This window comes from Balaenoptera physalus (assembly GCF_965194825.1).
Source record: "Balaenoptera physalus genome assembly, chromosome: 18".
Classification (NCBI taxonomy): Eukaryota; Metazoa; Chordata; class Mammalia; order Artiodactyla; family Balaenopteridae; genus Balaenoptera; species Balaenoptera physalus.
Genome location: NC_138899.1, coordinates 77,394,993 through 77,416,777, shown reverse-complemented (window position 1 = coordinate 77,416,777; position 21,785 = coordinate 77,394,993). Strand labels below are relative to the sequence as shown.

Here is a 21,785-nt window from a genome sequence, read left to right as displayed (position 1 = left end):
ACATAATCTCTGACATTCTAACCTCCTCTCCTCTTCCTTCCAGTCAGGACCAAATCCTGGGGGCTGGACCCCTGTCCCATGCCCCACACCCACGTTTTCTCTTTGCTCTCTCTGCTGCTTTCCCAGTTTGGACCCTCGTTATCTGTCACTAACTGTGAGAACTTAATAACTCACCTCCTCACCTTGGGACCTTCCTCTCCAACCCACCTCCCGTGCGGGCAGGACAGGAGCCCTACCAAAGCACAGGTGCTCTTCCTTTCAACTCTTCCCCGCAGCGCTGGGCCAGTTTGCTCGCTCACACACGTGGTTGGATGGATGAGCTGCCTCTGGTGGGGCCTCGCCATCTATGCAATAATGTCTGAATTTCTTAGCAAGACATTCACGACCCTACAGAGTTAAGTCCTAATCTCTTCCTCCAGCTTCTCCACCACTTTCTCCCATTTCTCCCCAACCCTTCCATTTCCCACACCGGGGCGTCCTTCTCCAACATGTCGGCTTGTCAAAATGACATCTGCCCTTGAAGGTTCAACTTGAAGGTTATCTCTTCCATGCTTCCACTCGGATAGATCTATTTCCCCCCTTCATGATGTTCCAGTGGAATTTAATTTATAATTGACTTCTCCCCTAGAACCTACTACCTTTCTTCCTTGACTTACAATGTTTGCATTTGGTAACATTCCTGGGTTTCCCCTTCCCAGCTGGAGGGATACTCCTTGGCGGCAGGAAGAAACATGATACTTGGCTTGTCACCCTCCAGAGCACCTTGCAACCTGCCTCCTTTTAGACAAGTTTGTTGAATATAATTAGCGCTTTGTAGTAAGTAAGAACACTTGATTATCGTTCATGGGTAGTGAAGGCTAGTGGACCTGACATGGGGAATCACAAAGAGGAGTAAAACCGCCCTTTCCACCCAAAATGAGTCAGACTGGGAGCTAAGGCAATTAGGAAATACTCTGGGATTTATTAAAATAAAAATCCTCTCTGACCCCAGGCAAGTTATTTAACTTCCTTGAGCTTTACATGCCTCATCTATCAAATATCTTATCTTCAAGGGCTTTTCTAAGAAAAAATAAAATTAAAAGAAACACCCAAATCTGTTAAGCTCTTTAATTTGTATAGGAAAAGCCATTGCATAATAACCCACGTATAAATGGGTTTGGAATGGTTAACTAGCAAAACTCCCAGGCCCCAGTGGTCAAGGGGAACGTCTGATAACGAAGGCACGTTCCTCAGGTAGCACCCACCTGGGAGCCGTTTTCTTCCGTCAGAGCCCTGGTGGCTTATCGAACTCGACCTCGCCACGCACGAGACGAAAGCCACCCCAGCAGCTGTAGCGGGTCACGCTGCAGTCTGCAGCGCAAGAGAGAGCTGTATACCTGTTTCAGGAGCAAATTAGGAACAGTAATAACCCAAGCAGTAAAATGAAGACTCTGTAGTTTAATAACTGAATTCCGAGCAAGCGCTCTTCAATTTTTGTAATAATATGAAAATAATGTACACGTGGATCTAAAAGCAACATCACTCCCAGATAGGAATGAATACATTCTCTGTGGGCTCCAACGGGACCAGCACAGGGTCATTGCCCTCAGCGACATCAGTTTACAGGGTTTGATTTTTTTTTTTTTTAATTCCTTACTGCAATACATAGGCTCATCCTATACCCAGTTTACTATTTGTTTAAATACGCCTCGTGGGCTTCCCTGGTGGCGCAGTGGTTAAGAATCTGCCTGCCAATGCAGGGGACATGGGTTCAAGCCCTGGTCCGGGAAGATCCCACATGCCACGGAGCAACTAAGCCCGTGTGCCACAACTACTGAGCCTGCGCTCTAGAGCCCGCGAGCCACAACTACTGAAGCCTGTGCACCTAGAGCCCGGGCTCTGCAACAAGAGAAGCCAACACAATGAGAAGCCCGCGCGCAGCAACGAAGACCCAACGCAGCCAAAAATAAATAAATAAATTTATTTTTAAAAAAATAATAAATAAATAAATAAATACGTCTCGTGAACTTGAGTCCACGTCATAGCTTTGGTTCAGTCATTTCCAGGTAACCCTCTGCATTGTTTGTAAAATACTGACTTAAAACAGATTCCCTTCAGGTGGAGAAGGGAATAGAGCTGATAAATCAACAAGTGCTGTCTGGACAGGGAGAGGGCAGAGAAGAGGAATAATTAACATTCCCTGAACACTGGCGATGGTACAACCACTTTTATGCTCATTTTATCTGAGGCAACTGGGGGCGCAGAGACACTAAGTTACTGTCCTAAGTGAACAGGGGTGTGGAGTGCAGATCCTGAGGGGTTCATTCAAGAGCTCCTCCCCCTGCCTCCCAAGGTTCTGGGGCCCAGAGTGAGCAGACAATAAACGGCGTCTAATCATGGCCCGTGCTTATCTTGCTGTAACGCATTTGGCAGCCAGGTAACTTCAGGTCCAGATGCTTTCCCCGCAGCAAGGTCAGACTGTGAGGCTATCGGGTGAGGGTCAGGAGAAGCTGACCGGTGTCGCGGGGCTGGGGCAGTGTGGAGCAGGCAGGACACACAGGCCCGCTGCCAGGCTGCCCACCACCGAGACACCTTCCCTCTTCCTGTTGCTGCCGTGACCAGCTTCATGGCCTTCGCGGGGGATGGAAGCCTGTTTCCCACGCGCTCGTCATGGAAATTTCTAAGCCTGATGCCTTGGAGCCCTCTGTCTTTTTTTTTTGCTTTTCTCACTGTTTATTTAAGACACAAGCACATGACAAGGTAAGCACTAATTTTTCCCTGAGGACAATCAAGTCAATCATTTGTGAAAAAAAAAAAAGAAAAAAAAATCATTTGTGAAGAAAAGACATCCTTCCTATCAACATGACTTGGGATGCTGCCCTTTGTGAAGCAAGAATCCTGCTATTTCAGGACTAGATGTTTTTGGCTCTTTCCTGAGCCAAGCTTCCCTTACAGGAGCCACCATAGTAAATGGGACAAGCTCTTTCTTTGCAATCCAGGAGGAGTGGTACCAAGCCATCGGTCTTTAAGTGGTATTTGGATGGCTAGGACATTAGTTATTCCTCTGCTATCACGAAATCCATTCAACAAATATTAGTTATATGCCTAGCATGCCGTAGGGGCTGGGAATTCAAGATGGATAAGAAATAGCCTCTGCCCTATAGGGACTCCCTGTTTGGTGGGGGACAGTGAAATAATTGTGGGAGGAAAGGCAGGTGGAGGGGTACAATGTGAGCGCAGAGGCAGACGTGGATAAATGCAAGAAGGCTCCGGAGAGGGTGACATTTGAGTTGCCTTGTGAAAGGTGAGCTTCCCAGGTGCAGAAGGGAAGGGCGCCACAGGTATTCAGACAGCCCAGGCACATGGGGAGAATGCTAGTAGTTCAGGATGCTTTAGGGAAACTGGCTGGAGACAGAAAATGATTTGACTTATCTTGTAGGCGGTAGGCGCCTCTGAAGGTTTTTGAGCAGCGGAGAGGTGCAATCAGATCTATATGAATTTTAAAAATCACCCATAAAATAGTGTGAAGACAGCCTGAAGAGGAATAAAGCCAGGGTACATGTGTTAGAAATATCGTCACAGCACAGAAGGCAGTGGCAGTGACCTCAGCTTGGGTAGTGGCACTAGGAAACGAGGGCAGGGAACAGACAAGGGACATACCAGCTGTGGTCGCAGAAGAGTGTGTACACGTGGCCATTTTCACAGCTGTCCTGGTTCATTGGAAAAATAGCTTTCCCACGAAAATATCACTGACTCTTGAGTGACTCTGGTTAAATAACGTAATTTCTCTGTGCCCTATCTGTAAAATGGGCGTAATTCCATGTACTGAATAGATGTTATGAATGTTAAATATAGCAAGCACATCATACTGCAAATAATGAATTGTCAATATGTGTGAATTATTTTCACCTTCCCATAATTTTCGTCACTTGAAAATAAGGTTAATATCAATATACTGCCCTGCTCTCACGAGATAATTGGGCTAATGTTCCAACTGAAGATAAAGCTCCTCATTTTTCTGGGGTAGATTTTATTCTTGTGAGATGTGGGTATGTAGATATGTGTATTTATCTCACTCTAGTGTCAAGATAAAAATAGATACTATCCTTCAAAAGAAAGCTAAGTAAGTGAAGTGTGTTTATAAAGATTTATGTATGGAGCTAAATTAACTCTTGAGAACTGAGGTATTTATAGTCATTATTTCACTTCATTCTAAGAACAAGTACAGATGAACATGTCAAAAATGCTGACAATTATTGTGCCCTTATAATTTGATTTCTTACATATTCTAATTATGTTCTTTTAATTAGTAACCACTCTTGTTCTTTTGCTTCCCCTGAAGTGAGACTGAACTCACTTCCTAATGCAAAACAGTTTGTAATTTTTATGTAAGATGACATGCTATTAAGTAAAAAGAATGACAATTGTTTTTCCACTAAAGACTTAGTAATGATAAAAGAGAACTTCAGTAAATCACTGAGTACAGTATCTCATTTATAAAGCGTCTTGAAAAAGTCACGGTGTCACCACTCTCAGATTCATCTGATTCTAAGTAAAGATGACACTAAAACTGCCTACATTTTAACTTTGGGAATTTATCCAATATTTTGACCAGGCAAGGGTGAAGTGAAAGATGGCACATTTCAAAAGGTTTAAAAAATATAGCTGTGAGGATCTCATTAGGAACATGCTTGAGAGCTTGTTCAGTTGTTATAATAACACCGGACAGCGTGCATTCAGCTCACTGGCGGGTCAGGACCGGCTGTACCACGTGCTTCACACACATCATTTCATGGAACACAAAATGACTGATGGCTTCACATCACCAGAATTCTCTTTAGCACAATGCTTTATCATCACCTCCCATTCTCCCAAATTTAATTTTCCTGCTTCAGCATGATATCAGTTCCTGGGGATAAAGGCACTATATATCAGGTTGGACCAATATTTACAGGGGAAAAAAAAGGGAGTAATGAAGTCTTGAGAAGTTAGAGATACCTAGTCTCTGTGATCCCATTTCATAGGCTCTGCTTGTCTCTTATTATAGAATAAGACATTTTTGTTCTTGGAGACACATGCTGAAATATTTAGGGTACAGTGTCTGGGTGTCTGCAATTCACCTTCAGTGGTTGAGTAACAAAAAAATTCTTGTGTGCAGAGAGGTAGGAGACAGAGATAGATAAAGTGGCAGCGGGAGACAGGGAGGGAGAGAGAGAATGATAAAGACTGAGGAAAAAAAGTGGCAATGTGCAGACAATTGGTGAATCTTTTACCCAGAACTAAAACTGAAAAAAAAAGTGTATGTGAAGAATTTTTTAAGATTTAGCAATAGTTGAAGGGCAATAGAATTTGTCTGTGAATGCATTCAAGGTCCATAAATAAAACAAAGGTGACTCCTCCAAAGCAAATTTTTTCTCTCTATTATGGTAACCTCAGTATGTTGACATCATTATGGTAACTATGATTCCCATTTTTAAAAAAATGATTAACAGAGTTTATTTTTTAGTACAGTTTTAGACTGACAGAATAGTTGGGCAGATAGTACATAGAGTTCCATATACCCACGCCCTACCCCTCTAGCCCCTCACACAGTTTCTACTATCATTAACATCTTCTTTTAGTGTGGTTACAATGAATGAACCAATATTGATGCATTTTTATTCATTCAAGTCCATAGTTTACATGAAGGTCCCATTTTGTGTTATACATTGGGTTGTACAGTCTATGGATTTTGACATATGTATAATGACGAGTCCACCACTATAATATCATACAGAGCAGTCTCACTGCCCTAAAAATCCTGTGTTCTGCCTGTACATTCCTCCCTCCTCCTAACCCCTGGCAACCACTGATCTTTTTTTTTACCGTCTCCATAGTTTTGCCTTTTCCAGAATGTCAAATAGTTGGAGTCACATAGTATGTAGCCTGGCTTCTCTCATTTAGTAATATATAGTTCAGATTCCTCTATGTCTTTTCATGGCTTGATAGCTCATTTCTTTTTATCATTGAATAACATCCCATTGTCTGGATGTACCAGTTTGTTTATCCATTAACCTACTGGAGGACATCTTGGTCGCTTCCAGTGTGTGGCAATTATAAACAAACATTTGGATGCAGGTTTTCATGTGGACCTACGTTTTCAACTCATTTGGGTAAATACCAAGGAGCTCGATTGCTAGATTGGTAAGTATGGTAAGACTACGCTTAGCTTTGTGGAAAACTGCCATGCTGTCTTCCAAAGCAGCTGTACCATTCTGCATTCCCACCAGCCGTGAATGAGCATTCCAGTTGCTCCCCATCCTTGCCAGCATTTGGTATTATCAGCTTCTTGGATTTTAGCCATTCTAGAAGGTATGTTGTGGCATTTCATTGTTTTAACTTGCAATTCTCTGACATATAATGCTTATTTGACATCTGAATATTGCCATCTCTATTTTGATGAGGCATCTCTTCAGATCTCTTGCTCATTTTTATACTGGGTTGTTTTCTTACTGCGATTTGAATGGCTTAAAAAGAAAGTGGGTCATTTCATGAATAAATAAACAGGAGAGAATAGAGAATGTCATTTATTCAGCAACTGTGGCAGAAAGTGCATTCCCCTTTTCCCTTAGTAACGGAACCCTCACATTGGTGCAGACAAGGTCCCTGGCTTATATTACTTAGTATTTCAGACGCTTTGGCACTTAGGGGTATGTCACAGTGTGACACAGGTCTGGCCAATAAGAAGCAAACAGAAGGTGCTGGTTGGGGCCTCCCAGAAAGGTTGTTAGGGGGAAGATTCAGTTGGCGGGCATCTCTTTGATCTTACATCCTTTACCCATCCCCCTACCATTTTCCAGAATATGATACAATGTCCACAAGGGGAGCAGCCATCTTGTGAGAGGAAGACAAAGTCACATGTCAAGGACAGCAGAGCCAACGGGGAGAAGGAGCCTGAGATACACTGACACCCTGGAGATATTGCAGACCCTCCAGGCTGTCTCCAGACTTCTTGTCATGTGGTAAGAAGCAACCCCTGTTGGTATGCATTTTACTCAAGTTTCTGTTACAGGCAACCAATTTACTCCCTGATTTGGCACCATTTTTCCAGCTAAGTATGAGGCATTAGCCCCTTAATGCAACTGCTCTCAGCAATTTTATTTAAAGGGCTGGTTCACAGAACAACTGTATTTGAAGAAAATTCTCTACATTATGGACACAATACTAAGGGTAGGGTTATATTTACTACATGTTCAGCACTGCACTAGACATCACAGGGGAAGGAAACAGTAGTATAAAATAAGGACCTTACCCTTATGGAACTTACCATCTAATTAGAGATAAAACCGACTTATATGAAACAATCCTGAACACTTCAGGACAGTACAATTAAGGGCTAATAGTGGGTATAAATTAAGTGTAGCAGCAGTTCATATAAAGTGGGGGGGGGGTCACTGAAGACAGGAGAAGCAAGGGAAATGTGATTAGCAACCCTGAAAACAGACTCTGGGTATCTTACACCTTCGCATTTTTGAATTCTAAATCAATGACCTAAATATAGACCTGGAAGCTATTCCCCTGGGTAAATGAAGATAAAATGAAGGAAAGCCATTTCAACTTGAATAACAAGTCAGCTTTGAATGCAACAGAAATTTATCACCCTAGTATCAGTATTACAAATACAGAGCACTGTAATAATTCACTAAAATCCTGTTTACCTTATTAATGACCAGAATATTTCATGTTGACATGACATGGAAACTAAATATATGTCACCTTAAAATAGAGCTTTAAAAACGCTTCCTTGGGAAGTAATGTAGGTTAATAGATTACACATGAAGAGGGATGCATGATTTTTCTTTTGCATTTCTGGTGCTGCAAACTTTGCTAAAATTGTTATCAGCTGCTATGCATTTTCCTAGCATTTAGTTGCTGTTACGAGCCGGATCAGATGTGGGTAGTTATCACATGTCTGTAAAGACAACGTGAGTTACTTTTTCTAGGACTCTTTATTGGGATTTGAACTTATTTCCTAAAAGCTTTTCAATTTAGTGACCTTATTGGTAAACCAAAAAGAATAAAGGCAAGTAAAATAAAGTAAAATAAAGATAACACTTCTGTTTGATGTTTTTAAACCCCTTTCCTTCAGGACCTAGGAGAACATAATTGGCTTTTCTTTTTTTTCTTGTCTTCCTGTCCTTCCTTTTCCTCCTCCGTTTTCTTTCCTTAAGCTTACCCCTGAGTCATCAATCAAGTCCCACGGCCAGGGGGCTTGGCTGGGTAGTTTAAGGGATACCCTGTATTTAATAGGTATTGTGGATTCTCTCATATCTGGGCGGAGGGAGACTCAAGTCGGGGGCGGATAAGAAGAGAGGAATCTGCAGAGGGAATGAGAAGATTCTGCAGGCAGAGTGCTGACGGATTTGAGAAGGGCATTAAGACCAACCGAGGGCATGGCTGTAATCCTCTCAGGGTTGTGAACCCTCAACTCTGCAGCACACAGGTAGATGGACCTCTGTCTCCAAGAGCCCTCAAACCCAGGGAAGGTTAGGGTCTGGGTGGAAACCCAAAGGGACTGCAGTGGAACATCGTAAGCGGAGGCGTTGCACGGCCCCCAGGCTAAACTCTGCCCAAAGAGTCCCTACCTGTCCACTCTGGGAGGGACTCCGGCCAAAGCCTCAGCCCGACCCGGGGGCGAAGGACGAAGGGCGAGAGCCACCTCCTCCGCAATCCCCCGCCCCCCGGCGCCGACGCGCCGCGCTCCTGCCGCGCCCCCATTGGCCGGGGCGCTCGCCAATCCGGGAGCAGCGGCCGGTGAGCCGGCCCTGGTTGGTGGAGCCGGCGCTGGGCCGGCCTGGCCCCCCGCCGGGAGGGGGCGTGGCCGCGGCCGTGGCCGGGCCGGAGGCGGTGTCGCTGGCGCCGCTGCGTGCGGGGCGGTGCGGGGTGGGGGCGCCGGGCGGCCGCGGGGCGGCGGGACCATGGAGCTGGGAGCGAGGCGCCGGCGACGGCGGCGGAACCACGGACCGGTGAGTACGGGCTGCGGCCGGCCGACTCCCTGTCCCCGGCCTTGACCCCTGCGCTGCTCGGCTTCGGGCCGGGCGGCTGCCCCGCAGGCAGAGGCGGGCGCGGGCCCCGCAGCCCCGCGGCCAAGTGAACTTGCTGCATCGCCGGGGCGCTGGGCGGGCGGTGGGGCCCACTGTGGCCGCGCCGCCGCCCGCGCCCGCCCTGCAGCCCGGCGCATCCTCGCCGCCGGCTCCCGCGCCGGCCCGGGCTTCCCGCCGTCGCCGCGCGGCCCGGCGCCGTTCTCGCCCGCGCCGCCCCCCGGCCCTCGGCCCCGGTGTGCGCCGCCCGGCTGCGGGACAGGCGCCCGCCATCCCGGCCGCAGGTGGCGCCCGGGCCTCGGCCCGCGCCGCACGCACGGGCCCGGGGCTGCCCCGCGTCCGGGAGCCTCGCGTCCCTCCGGGCTGCGTGCGATCTCGCCGCACCTGGCCCAGTCCCCGCGTGCCCGCCGCCCGGATCCAGCCCTATCCCCTAGGCTTCGCCCTCCCCGCGGCCGGTGCCCCCTCCGCTGGGGCTGCGGGCGCCCGGGGTCCCAGTCCCGGCCTTGGTAGCCGGGCTGGGCTCCGGGTGCCGGGAAGGGGTCGGCAGCCTGCGAGCGGCCCGCTGCGGGGCGGGGGGACGGGGAGCGCCGGGGCCCGCGGGCCGGGATGCGTCCTCCCAGGATGCTCTCCCGGCGGGGCCCGGCTCTGGCGCCTCCTCCGCGCCGGGGCTTCGGCGAGGGGAAAGCCTTTGCCTCTCCGTGTGTGCTGCTTAACCGGCAATGGCGATTTCTTCTTGGTTCAGCTTCTGTGCAAGGGAGAGTTCCCTGGTGGAGAGCAGAGTTCTTAATTATTAAGAAACTCAGCTGTGGGTTTAAGGATGAATGGAGCATCTCGTTTCTTAGCTGCTATTGGGCGGAATAGGAATTCTTTCTCATTTGGGGATGAATTTTAAATTCTCAGTTATTACCAGCAGTAATTATTAAGTTTTTAACAACTGACAATTAAAAAGGCCTGTTTTTGCTTTGAAGCTCTTCAAATCAAATGCATCGTGGGGCCTGAAAGATTAAGAATCGGAAAACACATTTTTTAAGGGCAGGAGCCAGCCATTAGAAATGTTTTGCATCTTAAAAAAATTAGGTTTGTCTAAAACTTAAAATGTCTGCTTCTCTGTCAAAACTAGGTTCAAAGTGTTATAATTGACTTACTTCTCTATTGCTTCTAGGGCAAATTCTATTGAACGCTGGTTGCTTCTTTTTGTACGTGCTTTACCCAACTTTCCTTTTCTAGCAGTGAAACAATGCAGAGATTCTTTAAAGCTAGTTCTTTTATCTACTTGAGAGGTTAAACGAAAGAAAGCCGGGTTTGGCCTTTCCCATAGGCAGTTCTCATTGTGTGTCTGGTCTCCTTCCTAAGAGTGTCCACGTCATACTCATTTTTCTTTATTTTTTAAAGACCTCCTTAATTGATATTCATGAGAGTTGTGTCTTTTCAGATGTTTCAAGCTCACTAGGTTGGAAAGTTTGGTTGGCTTTATATAGTTCCCGTCTGACCTGTAGTCTCTGTTTTCTTAACACAGTGAAAAGAAGCTTGTTCTGGAACTATCTCCTTATAAAAATTGTTCTTGCATTTCTGGTTGCTGACATGAAGTTGCATTATAGCATTGTTTTCTCTGTTTGCCTCAGATTTATGACCTAATAGGCAATGATGTGCTACAGCATTTTTACAAAATTCTGAAAATAAAGGTGGAAAAACACACTTTGCCGAGCGGTCCTGCCAACATCATAGCACCCATCTCTCCTCAGTGTGTCCTTGTAGACGCGCCTTACCCTTCCCATGGAAGCCTTCATGTGGCAAGGAACCTTCTGGTTATTGGAACGTTTTGATTGAAATAGTTGCCTGTTATAAGTATTCAACATATAGCTCGTGGGCCGCTGCTAATGGTCTTTAAGACTTACCAGGACCTTCTCTGAAGAATATTCGAGATTGTGTTTTCCACTCACAGGCTGCTGTCATTCCTTATGTTTTCTTGGGAGCGCCTCCATATGGCTGGACAGACTGCAGATGTTCGACTTCTCTTTTCAGTCCTTTTTTTTTCCTCAGGGCCTGGTTTTCCTCTTTGAGGTCAGATGTTCTCGGGAGCTGCTCTTGGTGTTGGGACCCATGCATGCCTCTTCCCAGCTGGTTCTCTTCCCAGCTGATTTCATTTTAGGCTGGTAATGCAGGAATATCGTAGACCAGCAATGCGTAAATAGCGCATGTTGTAACACACATTTACTATCACTGTAGAGATAAGTGGAGCAGGAAGTCTGAGTTCCCCCTTCCTTCCGGTCCTGTCGCCCCCCGTCTGGTCCTGTTTCTTTCTCCAGGGGTAACCGCACGTAATGCCATGGGGTAGTCGCCTTTTTTATTCAAAAGCCCTTTAGTGGAGGCCTGCGAAGTACCGGGCGCTGCTGTTTCAGTGCTGGGATTGCAGAAGTAAGAGACGACAGCTCTGCGGATGCTCATGGTGTGCCGAGACGAACGGTTCCTGTGCGACGCGGCGGCTGCTGAGGCAGAGCCCGCGGTGAGGGCCGTGGAGCGTCCCGCGAGTGGCCGGACCGCTTCATTCATTCAGCGAACTCCAGGGTTCACGGGGTGTTCGGGGACACAGGGCAGCAAGGCAGATGCCTCCGTGGGCCCCGGATGAGCTCCCGGTTCGGCGGCACCTGGGACCGTGGGAGCTGTTGGTCACGGCGCAGCGTGCTCCGAACGGCCCGCGCGGAGCTCCCAGGATGACCAGAAACGCGAGCCTGGGGACGGCTCGGAGAGACGAGGAAGGCGCCCCCAGAAGTGCCAGGGGGGAAGGAGAGGGTACAGAGGCCTGTCGGGGACACGAGGCTTTGGAGCAGCTGGAGCCGAGGTCAGGGCGGCGTGGGGGGAGGGGGCCGGGGCGCCGCGTGGCAGGAGGAGGGGTGGCCCTGCGAGGCCCGTTAGGAGGGGCCTGGCCTCCCCTCTGGGTGACGGAAACGGCCGGAGCCGTCTGGGGGAGAGATGCTGCCCTTGTCAAGTTCAAGGTGCCTGCGGGACGCGGCGGTCAGTGGCTGCACTGGGATCCGGATACTGGGCGGTGTCTGGACCGGAGGCACGCGTGTGGGAGTTCTCAGCACCGGTTCCCAAACTGTTTGCCACAGTGAACTCGCAGGGAGTATGAGTTCGATGAAGGGCGCTCAGCAGTGCAAACAGCTGTCAGCCCTGCGGGACCTGCCTGCTCAGAGGAGTGGACGGTTTCTACAGGAGTTTATGTCACGTTCCTTCTGATGACGTCATCTTTGCGAAGCTGGCGTTTCATTGCTTGCTGTTCTGCGTGTAGATCGGTGTGGACCAGGGCACGGGGGAGGTGCCATCCAGTCTGACCCCAAGGTGTGAGAAATTATGCTGTTTGTGCTTTACTGAAGAGAGAAGTGAAATACCCATTTTCTCTCAGTTGAAGTGTGCTGTTTTCCAATGGATACTAAGTTGCTAGGACATAGATACTCGTTATTTGCACGTATCTAATGGTTCCACTACTCAGTAGGCGTTTCTCCTTGCAATCAGGGCTGAGTGAACGGGTGCAGTGAGAAGAGAAAGTTCTAGAACCTCTGCCTTTGTTAATGGAGTAGATTCAAGAAGCTTGTGCAGAGCATGCGTAAAGAAAAGGAGTGGGGAGAATGGGATCTGAAGGACTCTTGTGTTTAAAAGATAGGCTCCCACACTGAGACTGAAAGGATGGGTGTCTGGGAAGCCATGGTCCAGGAAAACCTCAGCAAAGAGGGATGACAACAGCCAGGTCATTGTAACATAGCTGACGGCAGTGATGACACAGTGATGGGGACAGGAGTGAGATGGTTGGTTTGTAAGAGGGTTTCCTAGTGAGCGTGGCCCGCAAAGTGTGCCGGTGCTGAAGGGTGACAGAGGAGGGTGGGTGAAGGGGGACCTTTTTTTTCTTTTTTAATGGAGGGATTCGTGCATGTTAAAGTACCAAGAGAGAGAGGTTGCTAGACAGAGGTTGCTAGATGGTGGTTTCAAAATTTCCATTGGTTTTAGCCCTAGGATGTAATTACTGATTTCGGCAAGGGGCATCACAGTGGAGCCTTATTGCCGTGGATTAAGGGGTGATGGTGCTAAGGGGGTGAAGCCAGTCAAAGGAGGCTGGATTTTGAAGAGGAGAGAAGGGCATTCACTAGAGAGGAACGTCTGGCGCAGGGTGGAATTTTTTTAACAGTGACTTTGTTTTTTTTAATTAAAAACAGTCTTTTTAGGATGCTGTTTTCCTTTTAAGGCGTGCTTTTCCTAGGGCGGGTGGTCCTTCTAAGGGTGGGTTCATGTGCTCACAGCCTTGTCTATTTCCAGGTCCTGGTGTCCTCTGGGGTCACATTATCTGTGACGTCCTCTCTGTTGCTGCCCTGTCCTGGCGGTGCTTTCTCAGCCACTTACCTCAAGGCCAGTCTTGTTTGTTTTGTGTCAGAGCCTATCCTCCTAACTTAATAGATGTCCCTAGATTAGAATATTTTTCCATACTCGGATTTCAGTCCTGACCTTTAGAGCCACCCTGTTGTGTTTCTTCTTGCCCGGACCTGTGCCTGTTCTCTTTGAGGTTAGCTCTTTGCTTCTGTTGACTTTTTTTTTTTTTTTTTTTTTTAATTTTAAACGTCCCAAACATCCCAGGGTATTTCCCACCTTTCAGGTCTACTAGAGCCTCTGGGCCTTGACCCTGAGCACAGCATCTGGGATCATTTCTAAACTTTGTACGAGTGAGATTGTCCCTTGCTCCTCTTGTTGGGATGCCCTTTGACCTTCTGGAGCAGTGGTCTTGAAATTAATGTAAAGATGTCTTCAGCTATATTATATATTCTTGAACTTTTTCAATGTTTTATTTATTTTACTTTTTTTCGTTCGGTTTTTGCTTTCTGGTTCTTTTCAGGAGGTGCACACGTGTTTGAGTGCCTGCTGTGTGTCACGCTAGTTACTGGTGATAACAGTTGATACAGCCAAGCTCCTGTCGTCAGAAGCTAGAGAGGTGAGGCAGAGGGTCGACTGTCCTGCTCACTTAACTGTAAACTCCTCGTGGTCAACAGCCAGCCAGCGTGCTGCATGTTTGGTAGGCCTGTCTGCCTTTGTCAGATAACCTCAGGTAAAGGCCTCGTTAGGTCATAGCCTTAGCTCGAAGCGATAACACATGTTGTCTTCCCCCAGCTGATGTGACCTTTGGTCTCTGAGTACTTCTGGTTTCTGAAAACCGTATTGGACCTGTAAAAGTTGTGCTCCAGTGCAATCCAAAGATTGCATGGCCTACTGCAACCGTTGCATTTTAGTTCATCTCATAGCATCCTCTCACTGAGTGCTGGTACTTGTTTTTGTGCACGCGAACAGTTCAGTGAAATTCTGTTGCAATATAAAAGTATGGATATGATTGACTGTGAACCACAACGCATGTAGCCATATTTTATCAGCTAGGTGGATGAAATAGTGTATTCTTTGCACATAGAAGAGCTTCAACAGAATTTTTTTCATTGACTGAATATGTCCTAAGTTTTGATTCATGACCTAAATAGAACACTACCCCTACTATGTAATTTTAAAAACTTGATCTGAGTCATTTTGCCCTACTAATGTCACACTTATTTTTTCAGCTCCTCAAAATACGTGTATGACACAGGGGGTTTTGGTTTTTGCCTATTACCTTATGTAGTCCTGTGTTAGGGAGTTACCTAGGCAGATATCAGCTTTCAGTTGACTTTGTAACTCTTTGCTGGGTGGTATTCTTTCCTCAGGTTAGAGTGAACGCTTAAGGAGAGGCCATGGATTTGAATTACTCCCTGTGGTGCATGGAAGGAATGAATAGTGTCTAAACAGGAGGGAGCAAAATATCGAATCCAAAGGGAGTATGACATTAACCAGAAAGTTGCAAGGAGATAGAGCCTGTGCTCGTGTTGGTCTCATCCTGTGCGAGGCTGTCCACAGCCCAGAAAGGGGAGGAATAGATTCACTTTCCATCTCTGCAAAGTAAGATCTTAATTTGGGGAGCATGATTGTAATTTTTCAGAATAGGACATTCATCTGTTTCAATAGAAGTAGAAAAACATTTGTTTTATAACCAACCCTGTAAATTTAAAACATATCTTGGTTCTTAGTTTCCCATAGGATTTGTCTCCCATTTTTGTACACCTTTTAGAGTTAACTACCTTGATTATTGGTTTAAAAACCAGCAGTCACAGAAATCCCCAAATTCCCCAGTCACCTGCCTTCAGATTTTAATTACACACTGCAAACAACTTTGTTTCCAAAGGCTTGACTAAAGTGGGAATTGTTCTTTGAGATATCCCAGGGAGGAAGATTATTAAAACGTTACTTCTTTTTAAAAATTGACATTGTAATTTTGAACGGTTACAGGGCTTATCAGCGATAATGAAGTCCCTACCTGAGCTGTAATTAAAAATGCACAGCTTCTGTGCTGTTTGTCCATTGCATCACATAGGCTAATTAAAGGCTTCTTCCATTTCCAATATGCCCAGTTCCTTCCATTCTACCCCTCCAAAAAAAAAATTATGGCCATGACAAAACTTCAGGGTATCATTTGAAAGAATTGTATTAGGGATTAGGCATTAAAGGGTTTAGGACAGAATTTTTCTTTTAAACTACATTTATGGCTACTTTTTCTGCTATGCAGTTTAGAAGTTTGTGGCTTTATTTCTTAGGCTATTTGGTTGCTACTGATAGTCAAATTTCATTTGAGACAAACAATATTGCCCTGCATTTTAATATTTACTCAGCATTTTTTCTCTTTTTGGACACTGATATAACTTAGATCAACTGTGTATAAGTAAAAGTTCCATGTACAGTTTTTTTAAATGGAATGTATACTTTATCCAAATTTTTACTGTTTGAGATGCTTATGATTTTATTGGACGTAAGCAGTGGGGGCTTGTCTGTCTTGTCTGCCATTAAATAAAGATTTGAATGAACTTATAGGAAATACTCACAATAGTAAAGCTGTATATAAATAATGAGAATCAAAACTACATGAGGGTCAGGAATTAAAACAACAAAACCTGTACTTTCAGTGATGGTTGAGCCTCCCAAGTTGGTGTTTTAGATGTGGTGGGCTTACTTGGATAATGCAACATGTCAGTGACTCAGCACGAGAAGCATTTCTAGGCTTGCAGTGGTGTGTGTTGGAAGCTCTGTTGGAATTCAGTTAGTTTATTCCTCCACTTACAGATAATTTGAAGGCCGTTGTATTCTGCCTCCTATATTAATGCTGGAAGGCATGGATCGTATGTGGATTTTTTTTGCTTTCCTTGTGGATGTTTTGGAGGGAGAATGTATGAGGAGATTTGGAATCAGGTGGACAAAATCCTCTGAGCCTGAAAGTCCTGCCAGGCCAGCATAATCTTAACATCTAATATTGTCAAGGATGTTACAAGGAAAAAATCATAGGACAGTCTCATTCATGAACATGCTTGCAAAAATCCTAAAAAATAACAATTAGATCTATCAACATAAAATAATAATATGTCATGAGCAATTTGTGTTTATTCTAGAATGCAGTGTCGGTTTAGCATTCAACAAATCCAACGCATCTCACCATATTAATGATGGAGAAAAAAACTATACAGTCATCATTAGATGCAGGAAACGCTAAAATTTAATATCTATTCATGATGAAAAACTTTTAAGCAAACTAGGAAGAGTATCGGTAAGAAAACTTAGAGCAAATATCATATTAGTGTTGAAATAATGAAAAGTTATCTTCTAAAATTGGAAATGAGATAAGGATGCTTGTAATTATCACATTTATTCAGCATTATGTTGTAGGTTCTGCCATTGCAGTAAGATAAGAAAAAGAAATAAAAGATACTAGAGTTGGAAAAGAGGAAAAAAATTCAGTATATGCAGGCGAAACTATTGTGTATGCAGAAACATCCAAAAGAATCCGTGTAAGTTATTAGACTTAAGATGTGTCTTTAGCATGGTTGCTAGATTCGCTATGGCCATGAACAATTAGAAAATGAAGTTAATAAAGGTACTACTTATAATAGCATTAAAAATCCAAATATATAGGAATAGAACTTGCAAGAAATTTGTAATACCTTTACATAGGAAACCATAAAATATTTAGAGAATTTAAGGAACAGGTAAGAAAAGAGGGAATATACCATGTTCATGGTATGAAAGACTAAATATAGAGATGTCTGTTCACCCTAAATTGTTATAGATACTGTTCAACCCTAGTCCATAGCATGAAAAAATTTTAGGAGGTGGAAATTGACTATCTGTTTCTAGAATTTATATAAATGTAGAGGGCAAAGAATTTCAAGACATCCTTGAAGAACAACAGGTGGCAGGACTTATCAGATTTCAAGAGTTTATAAAGTTGTAATATTCTAGACCGTGTGGTATTGGCACAAGTGTGGGCAAACAGACGAATGAAACTGAACAGAAAGCCCTGAAACAGAACCAAACATGTGTAGACATTTGATTATGTTAAGTGCAAAATAGTTTGGAAAGGATGATCTTTTCGGTCATTGGTGTGTGATCCTTGAGATGGATGTCCATAAATGACACTTGACCCCTACTTTATAACATACACAAAAATCAATGCCAGACAGACTGTAGATCTAAAGATGAAAGGTAAAAAATAATATAGAGTAGCTTCATGGCTTAGAGTAGGGAAAAATGTCTTAAATAGAAAGCCCTGACCATGAATGAGTAGATGCTAAATTGAACTAAATTAAGAACTTCTGTTTGTTAAAGTATGCCATTAAGATTAAAAAACGTAATCCAATGACTGGAAGAGAATGTTTGAATCATGTAAACTGACATGTCTCCTACCTAGAGAATTTAAAGAACTAGAAGAAATCAATAAGAAAGCTAGATAATCCAACAGAAAAATGGCTAAGAGATTTGAACAAGCACTTTACAAATATACAAATACGCAGACATACAAATGGCCAGTGAACATATGAAAAGAAGCTTAAATTCATTAGGAATAAGGAAGTGCGGATTGAAATAATCCTGAGCTACCACCGTAGAGTCATCAGATTGGCTAAAATGGAAAAGACTAGCGGTCTGCAGCATGGAGAACATGGGGCGACAACACTCGTATCCCTGACCAGTGGGTGTGTATGGCACAAACATGTTGGAGAATTGACAGGCGTTGTGTACGAAAGCTGAGAATACACATACCTTACGAGCCAGAATCTCTCTTCTGGGTGTACATACCCCCAGCAGAAGTGCATGACTTTACCAAGATTTGTGTATGCTGGTGTTCACGGCAGCATTGTTTGTAATAGCCCCGTTTGGAAACAACCCAGATGTTCATCAACAGAAGAATGATTGAGTGAATTGTGGTGTAGTCATACCTTATTCAGTGATAGAAATGAAAAAAATTGAGCTACATGCAACAATGATCTGACAAATTTAATGTTGAGCAAAACATACTAGACATAACAGAGTCCATAACTGTGAGATTTCACTTAAATAAAATTAAAAAGGGGTGTTAGGAGTGAGGAAGGTGATTACCTTTGGGAAGAATAAAGGATTAATACTTGAGTGGGGCATGGAGGGCACTTCTGAGGTTGCTGGCAGTGTCCTGTTTTATGACCTCCATGGTGGTTACTTGGGTTTGTCCACTTTGTGATAATTCTTCAAGCTGTACATTTTGGGGGCTGTGAACCTTTCTGTATATGTGAAATACTTCTGAGAAAAAAGTCATAAAAACTTAAGTAGAAAAAGAATTGGAAGGGGACATTTGAATCTATTATAAATGATTTTTAATGTAATTTTTTAAAAAATCTGTTTCACCTTGGCCATCTGGAATTTTTTAATACCTGAATTTATGTTATAGATTACATTTATGCTCACGTTTGGATATAGCTCTCCTTTTCAGCTAGTGTCTAGTTCTAATTTGACTCATTTTTAGGTATTAATGTTTTCAGTGAAAATCAGCTTGGTTTTTGAGCCAGGTTTTCCCTCCTTCTCCCTGTCTAATTCTACACTTACTTGCCCATCTTTCAGCGAAGTCCTATTTCTCTGTAAAGCGTAAGACCTTATTAGTCTTCCTTTCTTCTATACTTAAAGCCAGCAAGTCTCTAAGTATGGTCCGGGGACTCCTGGGGGGTCTCCAGGACCTTTTTAGGGGTCAGTGAGATCATACTTATTTTCATAATTATACTAAGACATTCTCTGCCCTTCTTATTTTCATCCTCTCACAGTATGCAGTGTGTTTTTCAGAGGCTACATGATGGACCCACAATTACCTGAAAAGACTATTAAACACTCCTCCTGTTTTCAACCAGAGATCTGTATGAGACCGAATCGTCTTCATATACTGCAACCAAAACAACGTATCGCAACAGATTGAATTCAGAAAGCAGATGCGAACATCTAGCTGCCTTCTCTTAAGCCAGACATTAAAAAACTTGCAAAAATATAATCATGCCAATAATTTTTTGTCTTGAGAAATATAGTTATTTTTCTTTCAAGATATATTTATGTTAACACATAAGTTTATTTTGTCCTTTTCAGTGATTTAATAAATATTTAAAATGTTTCTGCCTTAATTTCTAATGAGGTAAAGATTGATAAGTGTCACTCATGAGCAACAGCTCTTTGAGGTTTTAGATTGTAAGAGATTCTAAACAAAAATATTGTTGCTTCTTACAACAGTGGTTCACCTGCGGACTTTTAGAAAGTACTGATGCCTGTGTCCTAGTCCCAGAAATTGCGATTTAGGTGGTCTGGTATGTTGCATAGGTTTTGAAATTTCTAAATAATCTCTAGGTGATTTCTAATGTGTAGACAAACTTGAGAATTTTACTGATACATATTTCGGAATGATGGTATGGCATGTGCTTATGTAACTTCTGTTCTTGCCATCTTGAAAAAGGTATAAGACAGTGGTTCCCAAATTTGCACAGAAGAATCACCTGAGGATCTTAATTTCATTTTTGATTGTTGCTCTTTTATAGAAAAACACTTGATTTTTTTAAAAAAGTAACTTTTTATTTGGAGGCAGTTGTAGACTCAGGAGGTTGCAGAAGTAGAACAGAGAGGCCACATGTACTCTTCACCCAGACCCCCCAGTGGTAACATCTTACATAGCTATAGTACGCTATCAAGACCAGATAATTGACATGGGTACAATCTGTAGACCGTACTCAGGTTTCACCAGTTTGCACACAGACTCATTTGTGTGTCCTATGTGCCTTAATCTCATACATAGATTCACGTAACCGCCGTTGAGTTGTGGACCGTTTGTCACCACAAAGGAACCCCTTTGTGCTTCCTCTTTGTGGTCACTGCAGTTGATTGTTGTGTACTGATTAGTGTCATGTGACCTTGTAGAACCTGTCTTTTGGTTCTAATAGTGTCATGTGGATTCCCTAGGACTTTCTACATATAGGATCATGACACGCACTAGTCATGAAATTGACTAGCAAGATAATTTTACTTCTTTTTCCATCTGCATGGTCTCCCTCCCTTCTTTCTTTTTTGCCTTTCCGCACCGGGTGAAACTTCCATTCCAATACTGAATAGAACGGGCGTTCTTGCCTTATTTCTGTTTTTAAGGGGAAAGCATTCAGTCATTCATTATGATGTTAGTTGTAGTTTTTGTAGATGCCCTTTATCAGGTTGAGGAAATTTTTTTCAATTCTTAGTTTGTTGGGAGTTTTTAACCACAAATGGGTGTTGGATTTTGTGAAAGAAAAATCTGTATCTATTGAGACACCCATGTAGTACTGTCTTTTATTAATAAGACATATAGTCTAATTGATTTTTGGAGATTAAACCAACTTTGCATTCTTTGGATAAATCCCATTTGTTCATGGTATGTAATTCTTTTTCTGTGTTTCTAGATTTGATTTGTTAATATTTTGTTGAGTATTTTTGCATCTAATTCATGAGGGATATTGATCTGTAGTTTTCTTGTGCTATTTTTGTCTGGCGTTGGTGTCAGCATAAAACTGGTTTCATAGAATGAGTTAGGAAGTGTTTCCTCTTCTAGAAAAATTTGTGAAAGATTGGTATTTCTTTTTTAGGTATTCACCTGTGAAGTCATTTGGGCCTGAGCTTTTCTCTGTGGGAAGATTTTTAATTACTGATTCAATTTCTTAACTTGCTATACATTTATTCAGCTTATCTCTTTCTTTTCAAGTCAGTTTTGTTAATTTGTGTGTTTCCAGGAATTTTCCTTTTCATCTAAATAGTCTAGTTTGGTGGCATGAACTTCTTCAGAGTATTCCCTCGTAATCCGTGTGAAGTTTTTATGGTTGGTAGTGACCAGTGTCTATTCTTCATTCTTGATTTTACCAGCTTGTGATTTCTCTCCTTTTTTTTTGCGGTCTTTCTAAAGGTTTGTCAGTTTTGTTAATCTCCTACCATCTAGGTAGAACTTAACCTCAAAACTGCCGAAAAATGGTCTGTGACTGTGTTTTATTTTTCAAAAGAGAGGTGAAAAGCATTTATTTTAAAATTAACTTTCATCTTTTCAAAGAAACATTGGAGAGCTTATCTGAGGCTAAAATGTTATTCAGTAATAATTTGGTTTGGTAGGTTAAAAGTGAGAGGAAAAAAGGAAATGAGTTTAAAGGAAATGATGGAAATCATCTATGTACCTATTTATGTTGACTGTGTTTTAGACTATAGAATTTTAGAATGATAATTGTCTGGAACTGTCTTTCTACTGTGAAACTGTAAAACAACAAGAAGAGAGAAACTAGATTAAAATACAAAAGTAAATAAAATATCCAAGCTAGAGAAGGGGAA

At 43.6% G+C, this 21,785-nt stretch overlaps 2 protein-coding genes across 6 annotated transcripts in view; both read left to right on the top strand.

The window, feature by feature from the left end:
• Positions 1–6,980, top strand: part of CDK8 (cyclin dependent kinase 8) — a 204,856-nt gene extending 197,876 nt beyond the window's left edge. The window contains exon 13 of the mRNA XM_082435699.1: positions 6,819–6,980. Within this exon, the coding sequence (XP_082291825.1) occupies positions 6,819–6,926 (108 nt within the window). The 3' untranslated portion in view covers positions 6,927–6,980. The remainder of the gene's footprint in view (positions 1–6,818) is intronic.
• Positions 6,981–8,836: 1,856 nt separating this feature from the next.
• Positions 8,837–21,785, top strand: part of WASF3 (WASP family member 3) — a 92,731-nt gene continuing 79,782 nt past the window's right edge. For 2 of the 5 annotated variants that reach the window (XM_082435694.1, XM_082435690.1), the window contains exon 1: positions 8,838–8,984. The gene's annotated coding sequence lies outside the window, so the exon portion shown is untranslated. The other 3 variants (XM_082435691.1, XM_082435693.1, XM_082435692.1) reach the window with 3 other exon arrangements.